General features: G+C 35.4%; 2 protein-coding genes across 2 annotated transcripts in view; one reads left to right on the forward strand and one right to left on the reverse strand.

The window, feature by feature from the left end:
* LOC140756369 (phosphoenolpyruvate carboxykinase [GTP]) overlaps positions 1 to 9,125 on the reverse strand; it is a 33,912-nt gene extending 24,787 nt beyond the window's left edge. The window contains exons 1-2 of the mRNA XM_073091845.1: positions 8,972 to 9,125; positions 2,350 to 2,414 (exon numbers count right to left, since the gene is read on the reverse strand). Coding sequence (XP_072947946.1) covers positions 2,350 to 2,381 — 32 coding nt within the window. The 5' untranslated portion in view covers positions 2,382 to 2,414; positions 8,972 to 9,125. The remainder of the gene's footprint in view (positions 1 to 2,349; positions 2,415 to 8,971) is intronic.
* A 10,550-nt stretch (positions 9,126 to 19,675) lies between these two features.
* On the forward strand, positions 19,676 to 21,238 carry AKH3 (adipokinetic hormone 3). The gene is made up of 2 exons (XM_073092065.1): positions 19,676 to 19,811; positions 20,473 to 21,238. Exons 1-2 carry the CDS (start codon positions 19,680 to 19,682, stop codon positions 20,563 to 20,565), a joined length of 225 nt encoding a protein of 74 aa, XP_072948166.1. The 5' UTR covers positions 19,676 to 19,679; the 3' UTR covers positions 20,566 to 21,238.
* Positions 21,239 to 22,905: the final 1,667 nt, after the last annotated feature.

Here is a 22,905-nt window from a genome sequence, read left to right on the forward strand (position 1 = left end):
TCACAACTTAAGTAGATTGGTTTCAAATATTTCTATAACAGATTTTTGTTCAAAGATGTAGAGTTTAGAGCTAACTTTGAAGGGTGGTACAGTCAATATGGAATGACCGGGGTACCACCGCCATATCTGTTAAGCATGAAGCAATGTTCATAAGCATGTTCTGCGTTTCGGTGGAAGGGTGAGGTGAGGATGTCAGCTGACTTGTATATAAGGCAACCTTAGTTTTAGGAGTTGCAACGCACTGTTATCGGCTTCAGCTACCACCTGTTCTATAAGGTGCTAGTCAAAATAAACAGGTGGACTACAAACTTCTTTACTTCTCCAATCCTTGTAAATAAATCTATGTTGTAACAATGATGAGGAAGGATTGATGAACGACCCTAATGCGCAGAGGGTTCCGGGTTCGATCCCCGGCCAGACAGATATTTAAATGATGAATTTAGATATCTGTTTTGGGTCTGAGTGTTTGCGTATTCGTCTCTGTGTGTGTCCATAGTCCGACGCGTACAAGAACAAGGGAATCCCAGTGTGAGGCTATGAGTATAGTAAGCGTCCTCATTCATTCACTGATGCCAAGAGGCGCTTCTGGACTAAGATTTATTTTATTTATTTATTTATTATACCTTATACCTTATTATACCTTATTATACTTTATTATACCTTAACTAACACTGGTATAAAAGGCGGACTTAATGCTAGAAGCATTCTCTGCCAGTCTACCTTTAGGCTAAGCAGAAAACATGCAAGGCGGTATTCAAATGTCTAGGAAGAGTATACGTATATAATAATATATGTAAGTATATACAATAACTATTATATAATAATATATGTAAGATTGCCTCACTTTCCACAAAAACGCAGAACCTTTTCACGCCAGAAATAGGTGTGGCAAATAACCTTTAAAACGTGACAACATTTATCAGCACTTATCTACAAATTCCTTCATAATGTTTATGATTCAAACAGCTCCATCATAATTACTTGTTATAATTATAATTAGTGATAATAATAATATAATGATGAAACACGCACGACCGTGCCTCCATGGCCTCTGATCCTCATATCTGTTGCTATATTTCGAAGAAATCAAACTCCACACATGCAAATTATCGTTAAAATAATATAAGTAGACGTAACTCTTAAAAGTATCTCTCTTTTTAATGATTGTTTTTTGAACGTATTTATGTAGGTGTGTCTCATTCTTTGGTATACTCTACAACGGCTTGACGATTTTAAATTATGAGGCGTGTTGTTAGATTTTTCTATCTTTTTTGTATAATACGGCAGACGAGCATGCGGTGAAATCTGATGAAAAGTGGCTCTAGTCGCCAATGGACATCTGTATCAATTGCAGTCAGAGGACTAAGTTGAAACCGCTGTAGTATGACAGACTTTTGCGAGGCGTTCCAGCTTAGTCCTCAGGGGTAGCGGCGCATCTGTGGCCGACCTCAGGTAAGAATATCTAAAACTATCTGGGGTTGATTACAGATGTCCATGGGCGGCAGTAGCCACTTACCATCAGGTGGACTGCATGCTCGTCTGCTACAATCATATTATAAAAAGGTGGTCTTAATTAAAGGCCTTTGAACCAAGAACACAGCAGTATACACAGCTGGCATAACTCAGAAATAGGTATGGCTCAGGTTCAGAGTCGACCCTAGAAGTCTTAAATCGCGCTTGTATAAATTATTTAAATTTTAAATGTAGTTTATTAAAATATTGCTCGAACTTATTTATCCATTAACTATTAGTTACTAATGTTATGATATTATATTAATTGTTGGCCATTTAACTGGGAATTAAACTGTTAAATATAATGCTATCGTCACCCCTTACAATGACTGGTACAACGATGCAGTTTTCTTGCTCAATTGTTGCTTCCATTTATAAAAACTGTACGAAATGACATATAGCCAATATATTAAATCAGAATGTTATATCAGTTAAATAATGATATAATTATTAATTCAGCGGACAAGCGCCTGACAATATCTTTATCGCAATATCGATTATTAGTATTTTAACGTGAACGCACGATTATAATATTAGCAGGCGCCAAGTTGTCAGGGAATTCATATTAACGCAGAATTAATTAATTCCGCGTGAACCAATCAGACGAGTACGTCAGAGTGTATGACGTAAATTACGTCAAGTCCCTATCATAGACTAATGCCTGGTTTACATACTCGCCGAGTAGGGACGAACAGGCGCGAGTACTCTATGTAAATATATCAGTCGGGTTTATTCGGCATTCGGCACTATATTCGCCAGATCCCGGCTTGGATTTGATTTTTTAATCCATATTTTTAAGTAACTATGTTCCGAATGAAATGCACATTCAATACTTACTTTTTTGTTATTCGTGAAAAGTAAAACACCATTTTCTTGGATTATGTTTCTAGTTTTTCGAATATCTGTAACAAAGAGATTAAAAATTAGGACATAATTAAATCATCCAGATAATATTTTTATAATATAGGAATATTATAAAAAGAACATCTTTTTATGTCTAGTAACATCAGTGTTAAGCGCTGCTGTGTTCTATTCTAGGGTGCGGTAAGGGAGACATAATTTTCCAAGGCATTCCAGCTTAGTCTTTAAGGGAGGCGCATCTGTGGCCGACATCAGGTAGGAATCTAGTCTTGTCTGGGGTATATTGTTGATGGTTATGGGTGGCAGAAGTTACTTAACTGCAGCTATCTGTATATTATTTATAACAAACCACGAAGTGTCCATTTTCAAAATAGATAATGGTCTCCAAGATTTTATTTTAATCTCTTACTTATTTACGAGTTCGAGAAGAAAGTTATTGCCACTCCGAAGATACCAAACGGATTAATCTTATTGATTACTTCATCGGTATCGACCTTCAAGCACTCGACCCAAATAATGCAAGAAAAACAAAATATTGTGTTTTCAGTTGGAGTATGCCGATGTTTATTTTGTGTGTTGCTAAGTTAGGTTTGGTCTTATTTGTGACTCTATTTAACGGATTTATAAATACGGTTTTACTTTGGCGCATACCTATGTTTTTAAATGTTTTAGAACTCCGTAAAAGTTGACTTTTATAAAATAGCCTAGTATAGTACTAAGTCTTAAATTATTTTATTTTTAGGTTTCATTACGTTCATTTCGGTGTTTAAGCTGTAATAGCGTAAAAGGCCACTTTACAATAACAACATACATTTATTATTATAAATAAATTGGTAAATAGTTTATTAAATTGATTTTTCCGGCAAAAGCACAACTAAGCATGGTCAACGTTTTTTTACATAAAATTTGCAGTGATAGCCTAGTGGTTAAGAAATGAGGCCTCTCGATCGAGGTGTCCGAGGTACAAATCCCAGGCACCTCTGATTTTCAAATTTACGTGCATATTAGAAATTAATTATCACTTGCTTAAAACGGTGAAGGAAACCATCGTGAGGAAACCTGCATACCTGAGAGAATTATAAAAAAAAATCTTAAAGGTATGTGAAGTCTACCAATACGCACTTGACCAGCGCGGTGGACTATGGCCTAATCCTTCTCATTCTGAGAGGAGACCCGTGCCCAGCAGTGGGACAGTAATGGGTCGATGATGATGATGACATAAAATTTCGTTAAAACTTAGAGTAAATCGAATTTTTTTCGAAAGAAAATAATGTTAAGATTATTACGAAATTACGAAAATTTCCTTACTTATTGTACTAATTTACTAAATCTAAAATATCATGAGAATAACTGTATTATTTTCAATCTAAATTTCCAGCCCGAGAATTTTCGATAATTTAAAAGTAATATTCGATGTTATGCTCATAACGGAGCATGGACCACGACCAAATCCACAAATTATCCAGCTTTTTCAACCTAGGGCGTGAAAGTGGCTTTACAACATTCTTGGACTCGTACGGACAGAATGAAACTCAAAATTATCACTTAAAATTGTATTTTTATGTCAATTTCTATCAATTGTGAAGAGTAACACGAAAGTATAAAGAGGTTATTAGATACTGAATTAATCAAAAATTATTAATTCTACTGCAGTAGTAATCATCATTGTAATAAATTGTATTAATTAATCCATATAGGTCAGCCACCATAGTCCACAACGCTGGACAAAGATGATTTAGTAAATTAAAGCTATTTCAATAGAGTTTCTCTAAGGCATGAAGGTTTTAAGATTGTCTTTGAGTTATAATTAATTTCATATACGCAAATGATTTCAAAAAATCTGCGGTGTAATTCATTTCTAATGAGCATTTATTTAAAAGCAATAGACTTTTCCAATATTCATTTCTAATGAGCATTTTTTAAAAGCAACAGACTTACGAAACGGAAATTATTGCATTCGTTGCGTCAAAATGTCATCATTTAAAATTATTGATTAAAATATCGATATTGATTTATTTGAATAAAAATTTCAGCATACGTATACATTAGGTAGACCCCACGTTTACCTACCTACTTATTTTTAGATATGCGCCCCCAATGAATAACTTGCATAATAATCTGAAGCAATGCAAAAGCAAAACACTCTATCATCTTTATCAAGCCTGGATTTATTTAAAAACAATACATTATCTATGCCCTTGACTATGACTGGTAAAAATATTTATGACAAGGTTCGGATTTATTCGCAACAAAACATTATAAGTAATTCTCCTTATCAGATATTTATCCATGCTATCAATAAAGTTGTTTGACGGAAGTATTTTCAATGTTCTATGAAGTCTGATAGTAAGTAAGTAATAATAGAATGTATCTAGGCACATATAGATAAGCGTTGCTTGTTGAACAAGTATATATGTATAATATATTATTCAGTGCCTTTATTATTAGAAACAAGGTGAATTATAAGGCGGTAAATGTTTAAGAACTTTTCATGGTTCGACCATAGATTAGGAAGGATACTTCACCGCCTTAAAATTGAATGAAACCACAAACGGCTTATTAGTGAGTTATTTTTATGAATTATTGACAAATAAAAACATTTTTAGAGAAAATTTACGAATAAATAACTGATACTGCGTAATTTACATAATAAATAAATAATTATTTCAAATATTTTAGGGACATTTTAGCAAGGAGACGTGGCAAAACTTTTTTACGCAACTATTTCAATTCTCAAAACTGGGTACATTTTCTTGTTAGGAGTGAGTAATCTTTACAAATCTATGGGTTCGACCTGAGGCACCACGGCCACACCTCTTTTTGCCTAATGTGTTGAGCGCTATGAAATTTCAGTGAATATGCTTACTGCTAAATATTTTATATCTTGAACTCACGTCCACATTTATTCATGATAAATATCAATATTTTACGGAGAGCTCTTATAGTTTTTCTACCTCACGAAGTCGGTCCGAGCCCCACGCGTGACGGGATGACAATAATAATAATAAATAATTAATGCATATTAGTTTATAGGGATATTGTCTAATAAATTACTTATTTTGATTTTGTTTAAGGGCCGAAGAATGATAGCTAGCGTTTATCACGAAGCTTAGCTAGCGTTTAATTTACAACGACATGTATGGAACCCGAACGGACTTCGTGAGATAGAAGAAATATAACTAGCACAGATAAAATAAACTTATTGTTTATGTGTTGTTTAAGTATTTTACCGCCTATTCCATAATATTTTTTAAACATAACGAACAAAGTTACGACAACAATAATGAACAATGAGAGGTGCATCGGAATCACAGTAATCATTCGTTTGTACAGATCTCGTTGGTTTAATAGCACAATTGCTATAGCAGTTACTAAGACTATTATCTTATCACCCGAAGGTCGAGGGGGTCCGTCACAAATAATTACATCACATCACTATAACTTTCTGCGTTTATCTGTGCCTGACGTATTTTGCATATAATTTACGACAATAATCGATCACACGTCAACAGAATACAAATATTTTGCCGCGTTACCAATCTCGCCATTTTGACGACATATTCTAAGATATAGTCTCAGGCTATGGTCTGAGGCCGTAACTTTGTTGTTACATTTTAAATTGTTTTCCTCGTTTGTTTTATGCGAAACAAATAGGTATTATGCGATATTGACGCCATAATTTATTTTTTTTTGTAGTGAAACATCTATAGCCGCACGTAAAACCGATTTCTGGCGTGGCGACGCATGCCGTGGCACGCGTCGCCACGCTATACGATGGTATATATATACAGTCTATATGCAGTAGTGTGTACGGTGTGGCGACGCGTCGCCATGCGCAAAAATCCTAATATTTTATTTTATCATTATAACATATTTAGTTCCTATCACAATATGTTCTTTTCTGCATATTACTTTTACAAAATAATGTCGATGTTTCACATCTGCCAGGCGTCCCGTGACGGCTCACATTGTTTTTTTATCAGTAAATCAGTTCAGTAAAGTATATTATTAATTTTCGCTAAGACTCGCTCAATTTATGTAAACAAGACTTTTTGTAGGATATTTTTCTAAATTAGCAATGTTGTCTATACTCATTTTTTCATTCTTTATCTATAAATAGGTATCCATGTTGTATACATAGATAAGTAAAGATTACTCACTCCTAACAAGAAAATGAACCCAGTTTTGAGAATTGAAATAGTTGCGTAAAAAAGTTTTACCACGTCTCCGTGCTAAAATGTCCCTAAAATATTTGAAATAATTATTTATTTATTATGTAAATTACGCAGTATTAGTTATTTATTCGTAATTTTTTTCCAAAAATGTTTTTATTTGTCAAGAATTCAAAAAAGAACTTACTAATAAGCCGTTTGTGGCTTCATTCAATTTCAAGGCGGCGAAGTATCTTTACTAATCCATGGTTGTATATAAAGATATAAATAAAATAAATTATAAAAATAAAATAAATGTTTTTATGCGTTATACCTACTGACCGATAGCCTCATATTTTCCCCATGTCTTAATTTAAGCGATATGTAAATAAGTAATTTATACCTATTTTTTTGCAATATTATGTATTTTTAACTTCGATCACCAGTTCTTATTAGTGATCGAAGATTATTAAACATAAAGTAGGTACTTCAAATGCCGCAATACAGAATTATTATCAAATTTATCTTTCAACTAAAGATACAATCTATAACTTATTAAACTTATTATTTTCGTGTACTTATAATTTGTGTCGATAAATATTGTGATAAAATCTAACTGATGTAATTATAGCTGACTTTTACATTAATTTGATTTGATTATAAAAACACTTGCGTAAGTACATTACATGCAATATTTTATCTAAATATGATTATAGAAACGAGTAATGTTTCTGATATCTTTTTATTTTGTGTAAAAGTTCTGTTAAAATCGGTTTAATTGCTTCCCTCCATTATTAGACAGACAGGCTAAAATAAAAAAAATCGAATTAAAACTAATTTCTAAAATTTTAAGTATCTAAAACTTGTCTTGTTATCAGGCAGAATTAAATAACACTACAAATTTAATTACAATCACTAACTAATGCTAATGAGTGTTATGACATAATATACCTAATGTTGTGACAGCTGTCATACTGGTACCTCAATATTCCACCAGATGGCGCTGGCATTACAAAACAAATGCTAATTGCGTGAAATATTTCGGTAACACCCACGTTTTGTTGTCAAACTGAAGTACCAAGAGAGTATGCAGTCCACCTGATCACAGCTGGCCTTCCGCAAGTGGGTTTGATCATGAAGTTGGTCACAGATGCGTTGCTACAATTAAAGACTTAGTTGAAACGCCTTGTGTGCATGTATAGTCCGAACCAAAGTGCTAGTCGGCTCTGAATATAGAAATTAGTCGCGTCGCCATAGCAGATTGTATGACTACACCTGCTCGCAACAACTTCACAGCGGACTAGCAGTTTGGCGCGGATTATACCTTCTTTAACATACATTTCAAACCAGAACAAGACGGGTACATTACTTTTTAAGGTAGAAATATATGTAGCGGTGTTGGCTTCACAGTGAAAACTTTACTATTTAAGCGAGAGTGTAAAATATTGTTAAAATATGACATGGCAATAAAACGTCAGAGCAAAAAATAATTAAAACCTGCTTTTGGTGACATTTTGAAGATCCAGTTATGTTAATGGTAACGCGGATATCGGTGTGATAATTTAAATTAAAATAAATGTTAGGCTTGAGTCATGTGACCTAATTGGTACTTGAAATAAAGCAAACCGCTTCTGCCCAAATTTTCCATGTAAGGGTTCTGTACAGGGTGGCAACGGAACCCTATTGCTAAGGTCTGCTGTCCGTCTGTCTGCCATAAGCTGTATCTCTTAAACTGTAATAGGTAGACACTCGAAATTCTTATAAAGTTAAAATAAAAAATGAAAAGGGGGTCTCGTACAAGAAACATTTTTCAGTGTTTTTAGTTGTTATAGGTCAATCTTAATAACGGCATTGTTTTATTAGTAAATGTAATTAAATAACACTATTTATACATTAAGACTATTCATTCAATTATAACAACAAATGGATGTTTTTTTGTATTTCACAATGTTAACGACACATTGTGAAATACAAAATAAATAACAATACCTATATAGACACGGTAAATGACTTCTAATTTCCTATTTATTAGACCTCACAATATATATCTTATCTATGTTATTTAGAAATACGTATAATAATTAAATACAAGTCGACTACCTATAAATACGACATCATTATGTTATTAATTAATCGGTCAATACAACTTGTGATACACATGACGTGTAACATTTCGTCAATTAAAATTAAAAATTAAACACAAAAGTAAATTAAGCACAATTACTTGTTATCGGCACAGTTTTACTTATTATTTTTATTGGTTTATACATATTTAAGAAATTTATTTTATTTATTGTAATTCACAAAAAATATTATACGTATAACAAAGAAATAATAGTTTATTGTTTTTGGACAGGCCGAATACAAACAATATCAATGTGCAGTTAAAAAAAAATTGACAGACAATCAATGGCGCGAAAAGGCCGCCATTGTGAAAAAAAACTCACCTTCAGTCAATGGGTCAGTCACCTCCTGTACTAGTGAAATCTCCACGCTCCGAGTACCATATGTTACAACGTTACCAGGCTTGACGCGTGTTGCGTACAATCGCCGGTATTACACTGGCGTTATTTTCCACTCGAGATGAAGTCAACACTCTTTCTATGATATCGTTTGATTGTTTCGTTCTGTATTCAAATTTTCTGACGCGAAGGTAAACGGTTTGATCGATGTCGAATATTATTGAGTCTTTCTTTCTATTTTATCGTATTGCGCCATAATATTATAAAAGTGTATAGACACTAGACGACTTATCTACCGAATTATATGGGTTTTTGTAAGACATACCATTTTATAGCCGTTTTTACCAACTTTACAATAATCCACCGTAAACTTACAAACAAAGAACAAACTACAAATAAACTTACAAATAAAGGTGGTAGAACCCTTTGTGGTCCGACTCCGGCGGCACCACCGCCACACCTATTTCTACCTAACAGCAGTGTTAGGCGCTGCTGTGTTCCGTTTTGAAGGGTGTGGTAAGGGAGACAGACTTTTCCGAGGCGTTCCAGCTTATTCCTCAGGGGTAGCGGCGCATCTGTGACCGACCTCAGGTAGGAATATCCAATCCTATCTGGGGTTGATTACAGATGTCCATGGGCGGCAGTAGCTACTTAACATCAGGTGGACTGCATGCTCGTCTGCTACTCCTATATTATAAAAAAAAGAAATAAAAGAACTCTTTATGGTACCACTCTGGACGCCATACTTGTTTCTTCCTTATATTATTCGTGTAAAGCGTTGCTGTATTATGGTTTAAAGATGTGTTAAGGCAGAGAGTCATGGGACGTTCCAACTAAATTATTTCAATTTCATAAAAAAATGTTGCCATAGCATAATAGAGAAATTTCGAATGGGAATACTAACTGGTCAAAAAGGCTACTACCCCTTAGAACTAAGAACTTCTTAGGACGTTAGCCATTTGCCTAATATAGTACAGAGATGAAGTATGGCCATTGTATGTGTGTCATAACTTTTAAATGAGTAAAATATTAACGGCGTTAGCAAATAAGGTGGTAGAACCCTATGTAGATTGACTCCGGCGGCACCACTACCATACCTATTTTTGCCTAATGACAACAGTGTTAGGCGCTCCTGTGTTCTGGTTTGAAGGATGTGGTAAGAGCATAGACTTAGATTGTTTTGCTACGGTACGGGAGACATACTTTTCCAAGGCATTCCACCTTAGTAGGGATAGCGGTAGCTGGGTGGATCATAGGTTTGATGTCCAAAATTAAGTGATTTGATTCATACAATTCTTTGTTCTCTGTGTTCGTATTAGATATGTGTGTATTTAGAACATAGATTAGTAAAGATTACTCGCACCTAACAAGAAAATGTAACCTTTTGACAATTGTTACTGTCATCTATATTCGTGTTTGAAAAATATTAAAAAAAAATGTAGTTTTTAGATCATTTACGAATGAAACGATATTTCTTCGCACTTTTTCTTCGATTTCGTGTCTCAACTGCGCATGTCGGCATTGTTCCGCGCAAATAACACCATGACAGCCATTAAACGGCTGACAGAATTGTCAGCCGTTTAAGCCATTTAATGGCTTCCTTCAATTACAAGGCGGTGAGATATCTATACTTATCTATAATTTAGAACGACACTTTTATAATTTAAGCTGCATTGCTGGCTGACTGGTTTGTAAAAGTTATTCAGTTACTAATAAAATATAACTAGTTTATGAACGATGAGCAATTCACTAGGTAACGGGTTATAGCATAATTTCGATGAATTGCCCAATATTTGAGCAATTGATCAAAATTATACGGAAATTCTACAATTAACTCTATTTGGTACTTACGCTCGACAGTCGATACAAAATATCGCTAAAACAATCTTGATGTAAGTCTTAAAAAATATTTATTAAGTATTTTAATTTAAACTCTAAGGAAAGATATAGGCTCTTTATGTTACTAAGAGGTCAATATGAAAATTTCCGTCATAATTAGGTATATAACTCGTAAATGTATAATCGAATTTGTCGATATGTTTGTCACGCATTTTCTCACAAAATTACATATTAATTCTTATAACAAGCTGCCAAACAGGTTGACTGGTCAATTGTATGACATCAGGTCATGGTCTCTGTTTCCTAAAATATATACCTAACCAGAGGATTTGTCAACGTATTGTCTCAAAGTAATATGGTCATTTATGCCTGCAACCTTTTATATGTCCCGGTATGAGTCTCTCTACGAGTGGGATTAACTTGTACTCTGTCACGTTGGTACAATTCCATTATCCCATTAGTGATCAACCCGTGTTACTATGTTGTTGTGTTCTTTATTATTCACATGTGGATTAAGTATGAGTAAAGAAATTATATATTACTAGCTGACCCGGTAAACTTTGTACCGCCTCAAAATCTATTTATCAAATATATTTCATATTAAATATAGCCTATGTTATACTCGTGGATAATGTAGCTTTCAAATGGTGAAAGAATTTTTAAAATCGGTCCAGTAGTTTTTGAGCCTATTCATTACAACCAAACAAACAACCAAAGTTTTCCTCTTTATAATATTAGTGTAGATAATTGCTTTTTTACAGGTTACAAGTGCAAGTTACAAGTTACAAGCGCATATTTTGTATAAGTAGATATAATAAAGAAGTATCAGATGAGCATGCAATCCACTTGATGTTAAGTAGCTATTGCCGCCCATGGACATCTGCAATCAGACACATACAAGATATTCCCACCTGACCGACCACAGATGTGCCGTTACCCTTACTTATCTACTGGAATACCTCAGAAAAGTATGTCTCCCTTATCCCTGCAAGCCAGAATATAGCAGCGCTTAACACTGCTGTTATAAGGTGAGGCTGTGGTGCCGCCAGTGATGAACCACAAAGGGTTCAACGACCAAATATCTAAAGATTTGAATCGTAGTCACCGTATACTTTCGCAGTTCTAAGACGCACTAAACAAACCACCTCCAAAGAGAAGCAAATAGTAGAAATGAAAATAAACTTGTGACTAAATTCAATTGTTTTATTAAACTAATGTTGCAAATAAATAATGTTGAAAAAAAAAGAGTTTTGTATTAGTTTCATTTCTTACGAGTGTATATTTTATTAAATAATATTAAAAAATAATTATCTTGCGCGTTTTTATTAAATAATAAACAATTACTTCTTACGTATTTTTGTGTCTATTTTTATACATGCTTTAAGTTTACTAAGAAAACTTCTAAGAAAGAGTAACAAAGCCTTAAGACGCATATCTTTGATATTGGTATGCGCAAAAGACTCGTATGGACATAAATATCTGACCACAATGGACTATTTGAATAGGACAGCGCCACCTGGCGGTTCTCACGTGTATTGTTGCATACTGTCAAAGGGCTCAACGATCAAAGGAACTTATTTATGTCTCACATTTCTCTTGCAATAGGGTGACAAGATTTTGTCTCTATAGTTTCGGGACCAGAATAGCGCTTCGATATTGATTGTCGAAAAGGGTGACTAAAAGGGGAGTTCTGCAGTTTTTGGGTGGCTAGAGTTGGAGCTATAACCGTCCAGCTAGCGATCCCGAGATGAATGACGCTCTATGTGGCTCCATACCGTTGGAAACTCTTTTAAGTGCACGATGAGCTGAGGATTGCGCCTAATAAACCCTTGGGGGACTCCTTGTGATTTGTTGGAGATCCGGAGTCCTCCATGTAGCGTTGAGGACGAAAGGCAGAACTGCTTCACCTTAGAAAGGGGTGTCGCGGTTTCTTTAATTCGACTAAGGCGGCACCACTGTCACAGTTATTTCTACATTAGCTAGAGTGCAGAAGTGTTAAGCGCTGCTGTGTTCTGATTTGAAGGGTGTGGTAAGGGAGATATACTTTTCCGAGGCGTTCCAGCATAGTCCTCAGGGGTAGCGGCGCATCTGTAGCCGACCTCAGGTGGGAATATTTTATCCTATCTGGGGTTGATTACAGATGTCTATGAGCGGCAGTAGCTGCTTACCATCAGGTGGATTGCTTGCTCGTCTGCTACTATAAGATTCTAAGAAAAAATGCAATACAAAATCTGAGCTCTCTTCTTTGTGGGTATAATTACAAGTCTATACTTACATACATATAGTCATATAGTCAGCCGGTTAGTTACCCAGTAAGGAGTTACTACCAAACGGGAATTGTGAGGATTTCTGCGGAGGTCAGCGCCCTGGAGCCCTACACCGTATCAATGGAACATTTTAACGTATTATAATTAATTGGATCATTGCCTAAAATTATAGTAATTTGAAAGGAGTCCTTTTGTATTTCGTACATGTACTTTACTTTTTATTTTTTTTTAACTATGTAGCTTTTTTGGAATTTTTAATTAGCAAAAGTTTACAGTCCATTGCTGTTCATGATAAAAGTCCATAAGTCAAAATCCATATACTTAGAACTAGAGTTCTGACTGCAGCTAATTACAGATTTGGTGCCACTCGACAGGACTAAAATGGTGACTTTATAATTATGTAAGTCCAGCGTCAGTTACTATGTTTACTTTTTGACTTTCCAAACTCACTTTTTATTATTAACAGTACTGCGGGGCAGTATTTTTTTTTATTTTGAAATAGAAAGAGGATAGTGCCTAGAAGTGGGACAGTAATGAGCTGATAACTAAAATGAGCTTTGGAAAAGCGATGTGTGCCTTTGATTCCAACCTCGGATTCCCAATTGACCGAGTCTCAAACCGCTAAGCTATTACCGCTACTAGCATAAACGAATGATGCAAATGAAATGTTGATTTTGTGAAAATTATGTTTGATTGCAATACAGCAAGTAGCCAAGGGCGACGAGATCGGTGGGTGTGTGCCGTCGTGTCGTAAGGACTGGTTATAACTTGCCTGGCAGTGGGCTGGAGTCGAGAATTTCGTTACAAAACTGTTATGACGTCACGAGGCCAGAATCCAGTAATATCTGTTATACGTTGATGATTTATTTGTTTTAACAGTAGCATGTAAAATTAATATTTTAAGGTCTTTTGTGGTTCATTGTTGGAGGCTCCAACACCACACCTATTTCTGCTTTACGCCAACGGTCGTCAACAGTTTACGTCAACAGTTTTAGGGCTGCTGTGTTTTGGTTGAAGGGCGCGTGAGGGATACACTTATACGAGGCGTTTCAACTTAGTTGTTAGTTCGAAGCAACGCATTTGTATTGTCTAAGGTGGACTTCATGTTACATCAGAAATTAATATAAGGCGTGCAGACTGTTTTACAGTGCCAATCTGCCTTATAACACGTAAGTGCGCGTGTTTAGCCACTAGCGGTCACCCATCCAACGGCCGTCGTCTGTCGTTGCTCAATTTTGTAGGTCAGTTACACTCGCACTAACTCACTAGCTTATATGTTTAAAGAGGTACTAAGGCCGTTAAAAAATAATGGATCAAATAAAATCATATTTTTTTGAAAGATTATTTTTTACAGAATTATTTTTGAACTTCAAATCCTAAAACGCTTCGCAAGGTCCTTCATTCAAGAAGAAGAAACAGCAAAAGATACTACAGAGTATCTTACAGGTAGGTACAGACCTAAGACACGTCTTCGGTCCTTTCAATAAAACTTTCTTGTAAAATATTAACTTATAGACCAAAAGTGTATCTGCAGCTGCTATTTCAAGCTAAATTTTTTTTTATTTCCGAGTTTATAATATCTTTTTATTTCTTATTTTTATACAGCGTTATAAGCGTTGCGTATTTAATGATCTATTTCAAAACTTGGCTTTTTTGTTGTGTTCCACATGTGTTGTCCTGTTTTTCTATATATCATGGTCGCAGTAGTCAGCTGTGGGAGTGCTAAGGAGTAAAACACCAAGTGACGTATGCTTAGTATTCCATACCATTGTCCATCTTCTTAGGAAAATATCTCAAAGAACTTAAAATAACTCTGAATTTATGTTCAAATAACATAAAGCTGTCTGTCTGTATTTTTAAAATAAACTGTATTTCGTTTAATTTTCTAAAAATAAAGGTACGAGAATGAGGTAAATAATGGTATATGGTGTATTCGGACACTGCCGCCCATGGACTTCTGCAATCGGTCATCGTTTAATAAAACTGAAGTCCTTCCTGCCTTCCTGACACAAGAACCTTACTTACCTTACGACCACTCACGACTAGAATATTTCGTGTCTGGCCTTTACATCCTTTATACCTCGGCTGTTAAAAATTTATTTGTGGGGATGGTGCCACCAAACATGGATTACAAAGGATCTACCATTCTTTATTTATTCAATTCATTCTTGTCGAATAAAGAACTTGTTAAGAAGAGATAAAAATAAGATTTGCTTAAGAATGATTTAGCACCTTACATGTGATAATTAATGAAATTTATTTAATTTCTGCCTAATAACAGCAGTGTTAGGCGCTGCTGTGTTCCGGTTTGAAGGGTGTGGTAAGGGAGACAGACTTTTTCGAGGCGTTCCAGCTTAGTCCTCAGGGGTAGCGGCGCATCTGTGGCCGACCTCAGGTAGGATTATCTAATCCTACCTGCGGTTGATTACAAATGTCCATGGGCGGCAGTAGCCACTTACCATCAGGTGGACTGCATGCTCGTCTGCTACTTCTATATTATAAAAAAAAAATAATAATAATTGAACTATTTGAACCACTATAGTGTAGTTTATTTATTTAAAGATTAAGGTTTAAGCTTCTTTCAGGTGTGTCCACAGAGGGCGTATCTAAGCTCACATACGCCCTATCTTTAGAGTTACCAACTATTCTGTTTCCTCAGGACATTTCCTTACTTGTCTGTCTGCCTGATGTCTGAGATTTCTTCATAAAGTAGGGCTGAAAGGTATACAAAGTGGACCATCACACTTGGGCAACGTGGTGAACTACGACCAAAATCCTTCTTATTGTTATACGAGACCTAAGCAGCAATAATAGGATGGGCACATTTTTTTTTCTAATATAGAAGTAGCAGACCAGCATGCAGTCCACCTGACCTACCTACCTGATTTCGGCAGCGAATGCGCCGCTACCTCGGAGAACTAAGTTGGAATCCCTCGGAAAAAGTATGTCTCCCTTATCACACCCTTAAAACCCGAACACAGCATCGCTAAACCCCGCTGTTATTAGGCAGAAATAGGTGTGGCGGTGGTGCTGGAGTCGAACCACAGAGGGCTCTACCACCTTATAAACACTGCTTTCATTATGTTATTGTCACGTTCTATCTATCTACATATTGAAGTGAAATAGAAAATGTCCTAGTATTCCCATCCTATCCTGATTTTTAAAGTTTTGGGATGGCTACCCTACCTATCCTGATCTTCAGATGCGCAAGACTGGACATGGTATATATAAGGATCGGAGATCACCCCCTCAATACAGTTTGAAATTCCTAGAGTATATTGGACGCAACTGGGTTGCAGATTTAAGGGTTGTTTGCAATTTGTATTAGTGGTTTAAGGGTCGCTGTGCAATTGTGAGATGAGTTCCGTCGCGTGCAAGTGAGTTTTAAGATTATTGTTTTTTTTTTCGAAAAAAGAAAAAGTCTTTTTCATACATACCTATTCGTTTATAATATATGGAAAATATAAGTTACTTTCATCGCCATACTACATACGATTAATACACTCTGAAAACAATAAATACACACTTTTCGGAACAGTGGTAAAACACAATTTTAATTAATAATAATATTAATAATAATAATTTATTTCAGAATTAGATTTCATATTATATGAAATTAATAATTAAAAAAACACAAATGACAACAAAACAAACAAAACACAAAAGTTAGGAGAATTGGCTATTTTTTTGTTGTTTTGAAAACGGTAATAAAGGTGTGTAACTTTCTGAGTATTCAAATTTTAAAATACCTAAAGTAAAAAAAATTGAAAATATCGGCCAAGTTTATTAGAAACACCAATAATTTTGAAGAGATTGATTACATTACATTACATTTTAAAGCCGTCGATGAAATGAAATGAAATGAAATATATTTATTTTGTATAGGCCAACGGCGGCACTTACAAATTGTCAGTTACAATATTTTCTTAAACTACTACCGGATCGGAACGCGACCTCTACTGAGAAAATCCGGTAAGAAACTCGTGGGTTTGTCTTTTTTAATTTTAAAAATAATTATTCTCTTTTTCTTTTTTTTTAAATGCCATTATTTTTACATGTAATTAATAAAGCATTAGCTCCAGTATCTTGTTTCACATTTATCTAAAAAAAGAAGTTTATTCAGCAAGATAGTTCGCTACACTTTGACATTTTCTTAATTAACTAATTATTTTGTTATTGATCAGTCCCAAGCTGTTTTATCATTAATATAATCAGAAATTTTATAATAAGCTTTACGACTAAGTTTGCTTTTGATAATGACTTTAAATTTATTAATTGACAAATTTCTGATTCTGATAGGAAGTTTATTATAAAAACGTATACATTGACCCACAAAAGAACTTATTATTACTTATTTTGTGGAGACGAGTAACATGCATTGACTCCTCCGGTGTTGCAAATGTCCATAAGCAATGGTGACTGCTTTCCATCAGGTAGCCCTTCTGCCTTATCGTTAGGTTTAAATATAAAAAAAATCTTTGTATTCTAGTCTAAAATAATGAGTGATGACATAAAATTCCATTTGATTACTAACCTGCTTGCTTCACGAATAATCTTTAATCCCAACACAATTGCACTTAATATACCATAACCATTATTTAAAATATTTTATTCACACCACACTGTATCAAAATTTAAACTTTTTTAACTTAAGACAAACTTTTATCGGCAAAATTTAACAAAATTAAAACTTTAGGCGTAGTTAAAAACTTTAAAAAAAATCTGTAACGTGCAACGTGTCTTACGCCAGTTATTATTAATTAATCTAATGTTTAAACCAAAGATCAACAATTTCTTCGTACTACAAATCGTCAAATTTCGATTTCTGATAATCAATGAATAGATTGCGTATTAATAACGACTGGTAGTTAACACAGGTTAATTATAGTGAGTACTGTTGAAGACCCGTTAGCCAATACACAACTGACATACTAATGGGGTAACGTTCCCGGGAACTTGGCACGTTGAATGGGTGCCAATCTACCATCCCAATGAAAGCAGTGAAAATATTATACCTACTTAATTGATAGATAACTTTCTTGTTTAGTCTGTTTAGTATAGACAACTATTTGGCCAGCATACCTCTAGCGGCTTAAGAGGGGGGTGGAAGGGGAGGTCCACCTCGGGCTTCCGATCCTGGGGCGCCTCCAAACACAGTTGCTAAAAAAGGTCGTCACAACCAAATAATCTATGAAATGTGTATCAGTTAGCGAAAAAAAAGGTCACCGAATCACAGGCGAACTTTTTACACTGGGGGCCTCCATTCGACTTTCCGCCCCGGGCCTCCGACCTTAGTCCGCCACTGCAGCACACTAGGCCTTCTTATCTTAGAATAGGGCTACGGTATCCCCAGCCTGTCGTAAAAGGGGGCTTCCGGGTTTGCGGGCGGCAGGAGTGGGAGCTCGAACCGTCCAGTATGCTACCCCGGGAAGGACGGCGGTATGTGTGGTCGCATATCGTCGTAATCACCAGATGTTGTGGGAGGAGCGAACGCTCCCCCAGGGCAGAGCCTAATCCGGGCATCGCGCTTGGAGGACTCCGGTTATGTTCCGTCGGAGATCCCGGAGTTCTCCAACGCTGCTACTCGCTCTCAAGCGCCGAGGACGGCCACCGGGGGGGTTTTAGTGCGGTAAAAATCCCACATAACCCGGCGTCGCTCCCACGTCGTCGGGTACCTTTTGAAGGTTTCCCCCTCGAAAAGCAAAAAAAAGACCTTATCTTGAAGTTCTTGGTTTTCCCTCTTAAATTAAATAGAATCTCCTTTTCTTTCGTCACAATTTTCGCACAAGTTTAAAACTACAACAGTCAATAAATTACCAAGTGATATACATACACACTCACTATAAGCATCATTACATGTAAGTATGTTTTAAACAAAATAAGAATGTTTATAAGCAGTCACAAACAGATTTCTGTTTATACCTCCAGTGAAGAGGGCAAAGTATCAGTGATAATACATTACGGCTAGAGCTTTGTTATTACATCATATTTTGTTTTTGTCGACTTACTTGAGTTTATTTTGGTTCAAGGCAACTACAGAATTTGGGAACTCTCCGACTCAGATAGGTATTAGGGAGTTTAGAATGAAAATTTGTAGGTTTAAAAGTAAAATATGCATTAAACGAGTATTAGTACATTTGGTGGTCACTGCTGTCCATGGATATCTGTAACCACAAATACGAATGCGTCTGCAAATGCGTTAACTCCTAAGAAGTACGTTGGTATACTAGTAAATCTCTCCCTTTCCAGTTGTCAAACTAGAACACAGCATCGTTTTACCATTTTATAAGGCAAAAATAGGAGAGTCAAACCACGAAGGGTTCCAATATTATTAAAAACATTTATGTATGTACCTAATAACTTATTTAAATTTATTCTATAACTGATTGGAGTAGCATGGCGGATCCCTTGTCACACCCTTTAAACCACAACACAGCAGCGTTTAACACTGCGATTATAAGGCAAAAATAGGTGTGGCGGTGGTGCCGCCGGAGTCGAACCACAGAGGGTTCTATCTAGAGGAGGGTCAACCGATCCCTGCCCCTATATTTTTGCGTAATTTGTAATAAGGATTGATTTCCAGGAGTATGACGTTGCTGGCGATTTGCGCGCTGGTCTCCGCGCAGGTGACCTTCAGCCGGGACTGGTCTGGTGGGAAGCGGGCCCCACCAGCCGCTTTTGACTGTAGCCAGTTTGCAAGACTCTGCCGTCAGTTTGTGGTGAGTGGCCAACTTATACATGGAGACAAATTTAATCGTCGCCATTACCGTTCCACTGCTGGACACGGGTCTCCTCTCCGAATAAGAATGATAAGGCCATAGTATACCGTGCTGGCAAAGTAAGTAATGATAGATTTCACATGCCTTTGATTTTTTGAGATATCTCAAGATGCAGGTTTCTTCAGGATAATTAATTTATCCTACGCACATAACTTTAAAAAATCAGAGTTGTGTGCCTGGGATTCGAACCTTGGGCCCCCGCTGGAGAGACCAAGACAAATCTAGTACTCACCTCAGAGTTCATTAAAATAGTACATTACAATACGAGCGACTGCAATCACACGAGTCAGAAAAACATTTTTCGTCCGCGTGTTGTATAAAATTGTATAAAAGTGATATAAAAAACATTTTTTAAAGGTGTGTGATACTATCAACTCGCATTAGGCCAGCGTGGCGGACTATCTATGGCCTGATCCCTGTAATTTTGAGAGGAAACCATACCTATCCGTGGAACAATATTGGTTAAATAATCACAATGGTGACAAAGGCACTGCTTGTTGAAATGATAAACAAAAGGACTCTTTAGAGGTTCCAATCTGGTGTTATTTTTATATACTCTACGTATTACACATGCCTACTACTCATATACTTTTGTCGGTAGCACGAATTTAAGCAGGCGATGTCTACCGATAAGCTGGAGAAGCATCGAAGAGCTGACGACGACTCCGCGCTGGCTTACGACGACGATAAATAGTCCTACTGACTTATTATTGGCTTATAAAGGAAATATTGTGTTGAAACTCGGCTTAATAGTTTTAATACTTATTTGACTCGTTTCATGTTCTGTAAACTGTTTGTTAATCAAAAATACAAAAACTTTAGGTACTATATGTTACAAATGTTGTCAAAATGCTTTTGTAGTTATATGTATAGTTAACGATATTTATATTATATGTTTTTAATGTTTAGACAACATTACAGTAGGTACACTTAAGGAATTGTCATGGATCGATTTCTTTCACATAATAAAAATGCAACGAAATAATTAACCTTGTTTGTATTAGGACGTAAACGGAAAATTTGCATTGGCTCTACAATTATGCTCAATAAAAATTAATAAATTATAAGATTAACCATGACTTCAGTTCGGAAAGAATGTATTCAATCTTCAATAAAAAATAAAAAAGTCGACATCAAGAAAAAAGTAGGCAATGCTCTAAAAAATAGAAATAAGATTGAGAATAAGAAAAAAAAAATAAACTATAAACAAATTAAACTCTACTTTGGTTAAAAAAGACTATATTATGAGTTGCAACCCTTATATAAATACTCTATAACAAATAATAGTCGTAGGGTAAAAACGTAAAAACAATGTTCACTTCTTGCAGTTGTATAGATATTTGTACCGTGGTTTTGGTAAACTATGTTTTACCCATAGAGTAGTAAAGATACTTCGCCGCCTTGAAATTGAATGAAGCCACAAATGGCTTATTTTAGTAAGTTCTTTTTTCGAATCCTTGACAAATAAAAGCATTTTTAGAGAAAATTTACGAATAAATAATTAATTTACGTAATAATTACGTAGTTTACGTAATAAATAAATAATTATTTCAAATATTTTAGGGAAATTTTAGCACGGTGACGTGGCAAAACTTTTTAACGCAACTATTTCAAATCTCAAAACTGGGTACATCTAAGTATCTGGGTACATCTGAGTATATCTTTACTAATCTATGGTTTTACCACGCTTTTATTAGCATGACCTGTATGTGTGTATGTAACGGAATCTTTGAACTCGGTTTTTACCCACTTTGCGGAAAATTTTGAACAATTATCAAGAACCGATGACAATATACGATTTTAATAATTTTATCCCATTTTTAATAATTTTATCCCATTTTCCTCATCAGAATCGTCAGGAATCAGGATTAACGATTTTCCTTGTGCGATTTTAGCGTGGTTTTTAGTTTTTAAACTATAATTATTACTGATTAAGTTACTAGAATTTGTATTAATGCTATTTAGTAATTAAGTGCATTTTTAATGTTATAATAACCATTTATATATGTTGGGTATTTAGTAGATGGTTATAAAATTATATGATGTTAAAGCATTTTTTTATTTTGAATTGATTGTAAGTTGTTAAATAAAGTCATTGTTAATGATTTTACTTAATATTTTCGTTTTAATACCTACATAACCTATATGAATCATACTACGGAGACAGAATAAACAAAGTCATTCAAATATAATTATATGAATCTCATTGAAAACCAATAAATTGATAAGATTATAAACATTAGCGCGAAGGGTTATTAATAAATATTTCTATTCCGCAACAGCTGATAACAAACCCAATCCTAGACTATCTTAGACAAGAATTAAAAGTCATGTTAAACACATGAAAGTGTAGATTACATATATCGAAATATGTAAGTATTTATACCTGTATTATTTTTCTTTTGCCGCGTGTTATTCAGGGCAAGATTTTTGTTGTTAATCAGAAACCAAGCAGGAAGGTTGGAAGGTGGTAGAGCCCTTTGTGGTTCGACGCCGGCGGCACCACTGCCACACCTATTTCTACCTAATAACAGCAATGATAGGCGCTGCTGTGTTCCGTTTTGAAGGGTGTGGTAAGGGAGACAGATTTTTCCGAGGCGTTCCAGCATAGTCCTCGGGGCTAGTGGCGCATCTGTGGCGGACCTCAGGTAGGAATATCTAATCCTATCTGGGCTCGATTACAGATGTCCATGGGCGGCAGTAGCCACTTACCATCAGGTGGACTGCATGCTCGTCTGCTACTCCTATATTATTAAAAAAAAGCAGGGCTTTTCAAAGTGAAGTATGGGGTATGTCAGTTAATCGTAGGGATACGTGATAATTTACGTATGAGGAGCTGGTTAGTTGGCGGGTGTAACACGCATAATGGTACTAACGCGCCTAAATCTAAGCTAATGTAGGTAACATTGCTGCTAAAATCGACTCAAGTTACGACAAAAAACACAATCCTTATCTTTTGTTCTTTGTGTCTAAATTTCCTTTTTTGGTAAAATATTAGGTCGTTCGAAAAGTCATTTCGTTTATTTTTGTGAAA

This window comes from Epargyreus clarus, unplaced genomic scaffold (assembly GCF_041222505.1).
Source record: "Epargyreus clarus isolate Ecla_fem2 unplaced genomic scaffold, WU_Ecla_fem_2.2 ptg000035l, whole genome shotgun sequence".
In the NCBI taxonomy this organism is placed as follows: Eukaryota; Metazoa; Arthropoda; class Insecta; order Lepidoptera; family Hesperiidae; genus Epargyreus; species Epargyreus clarus.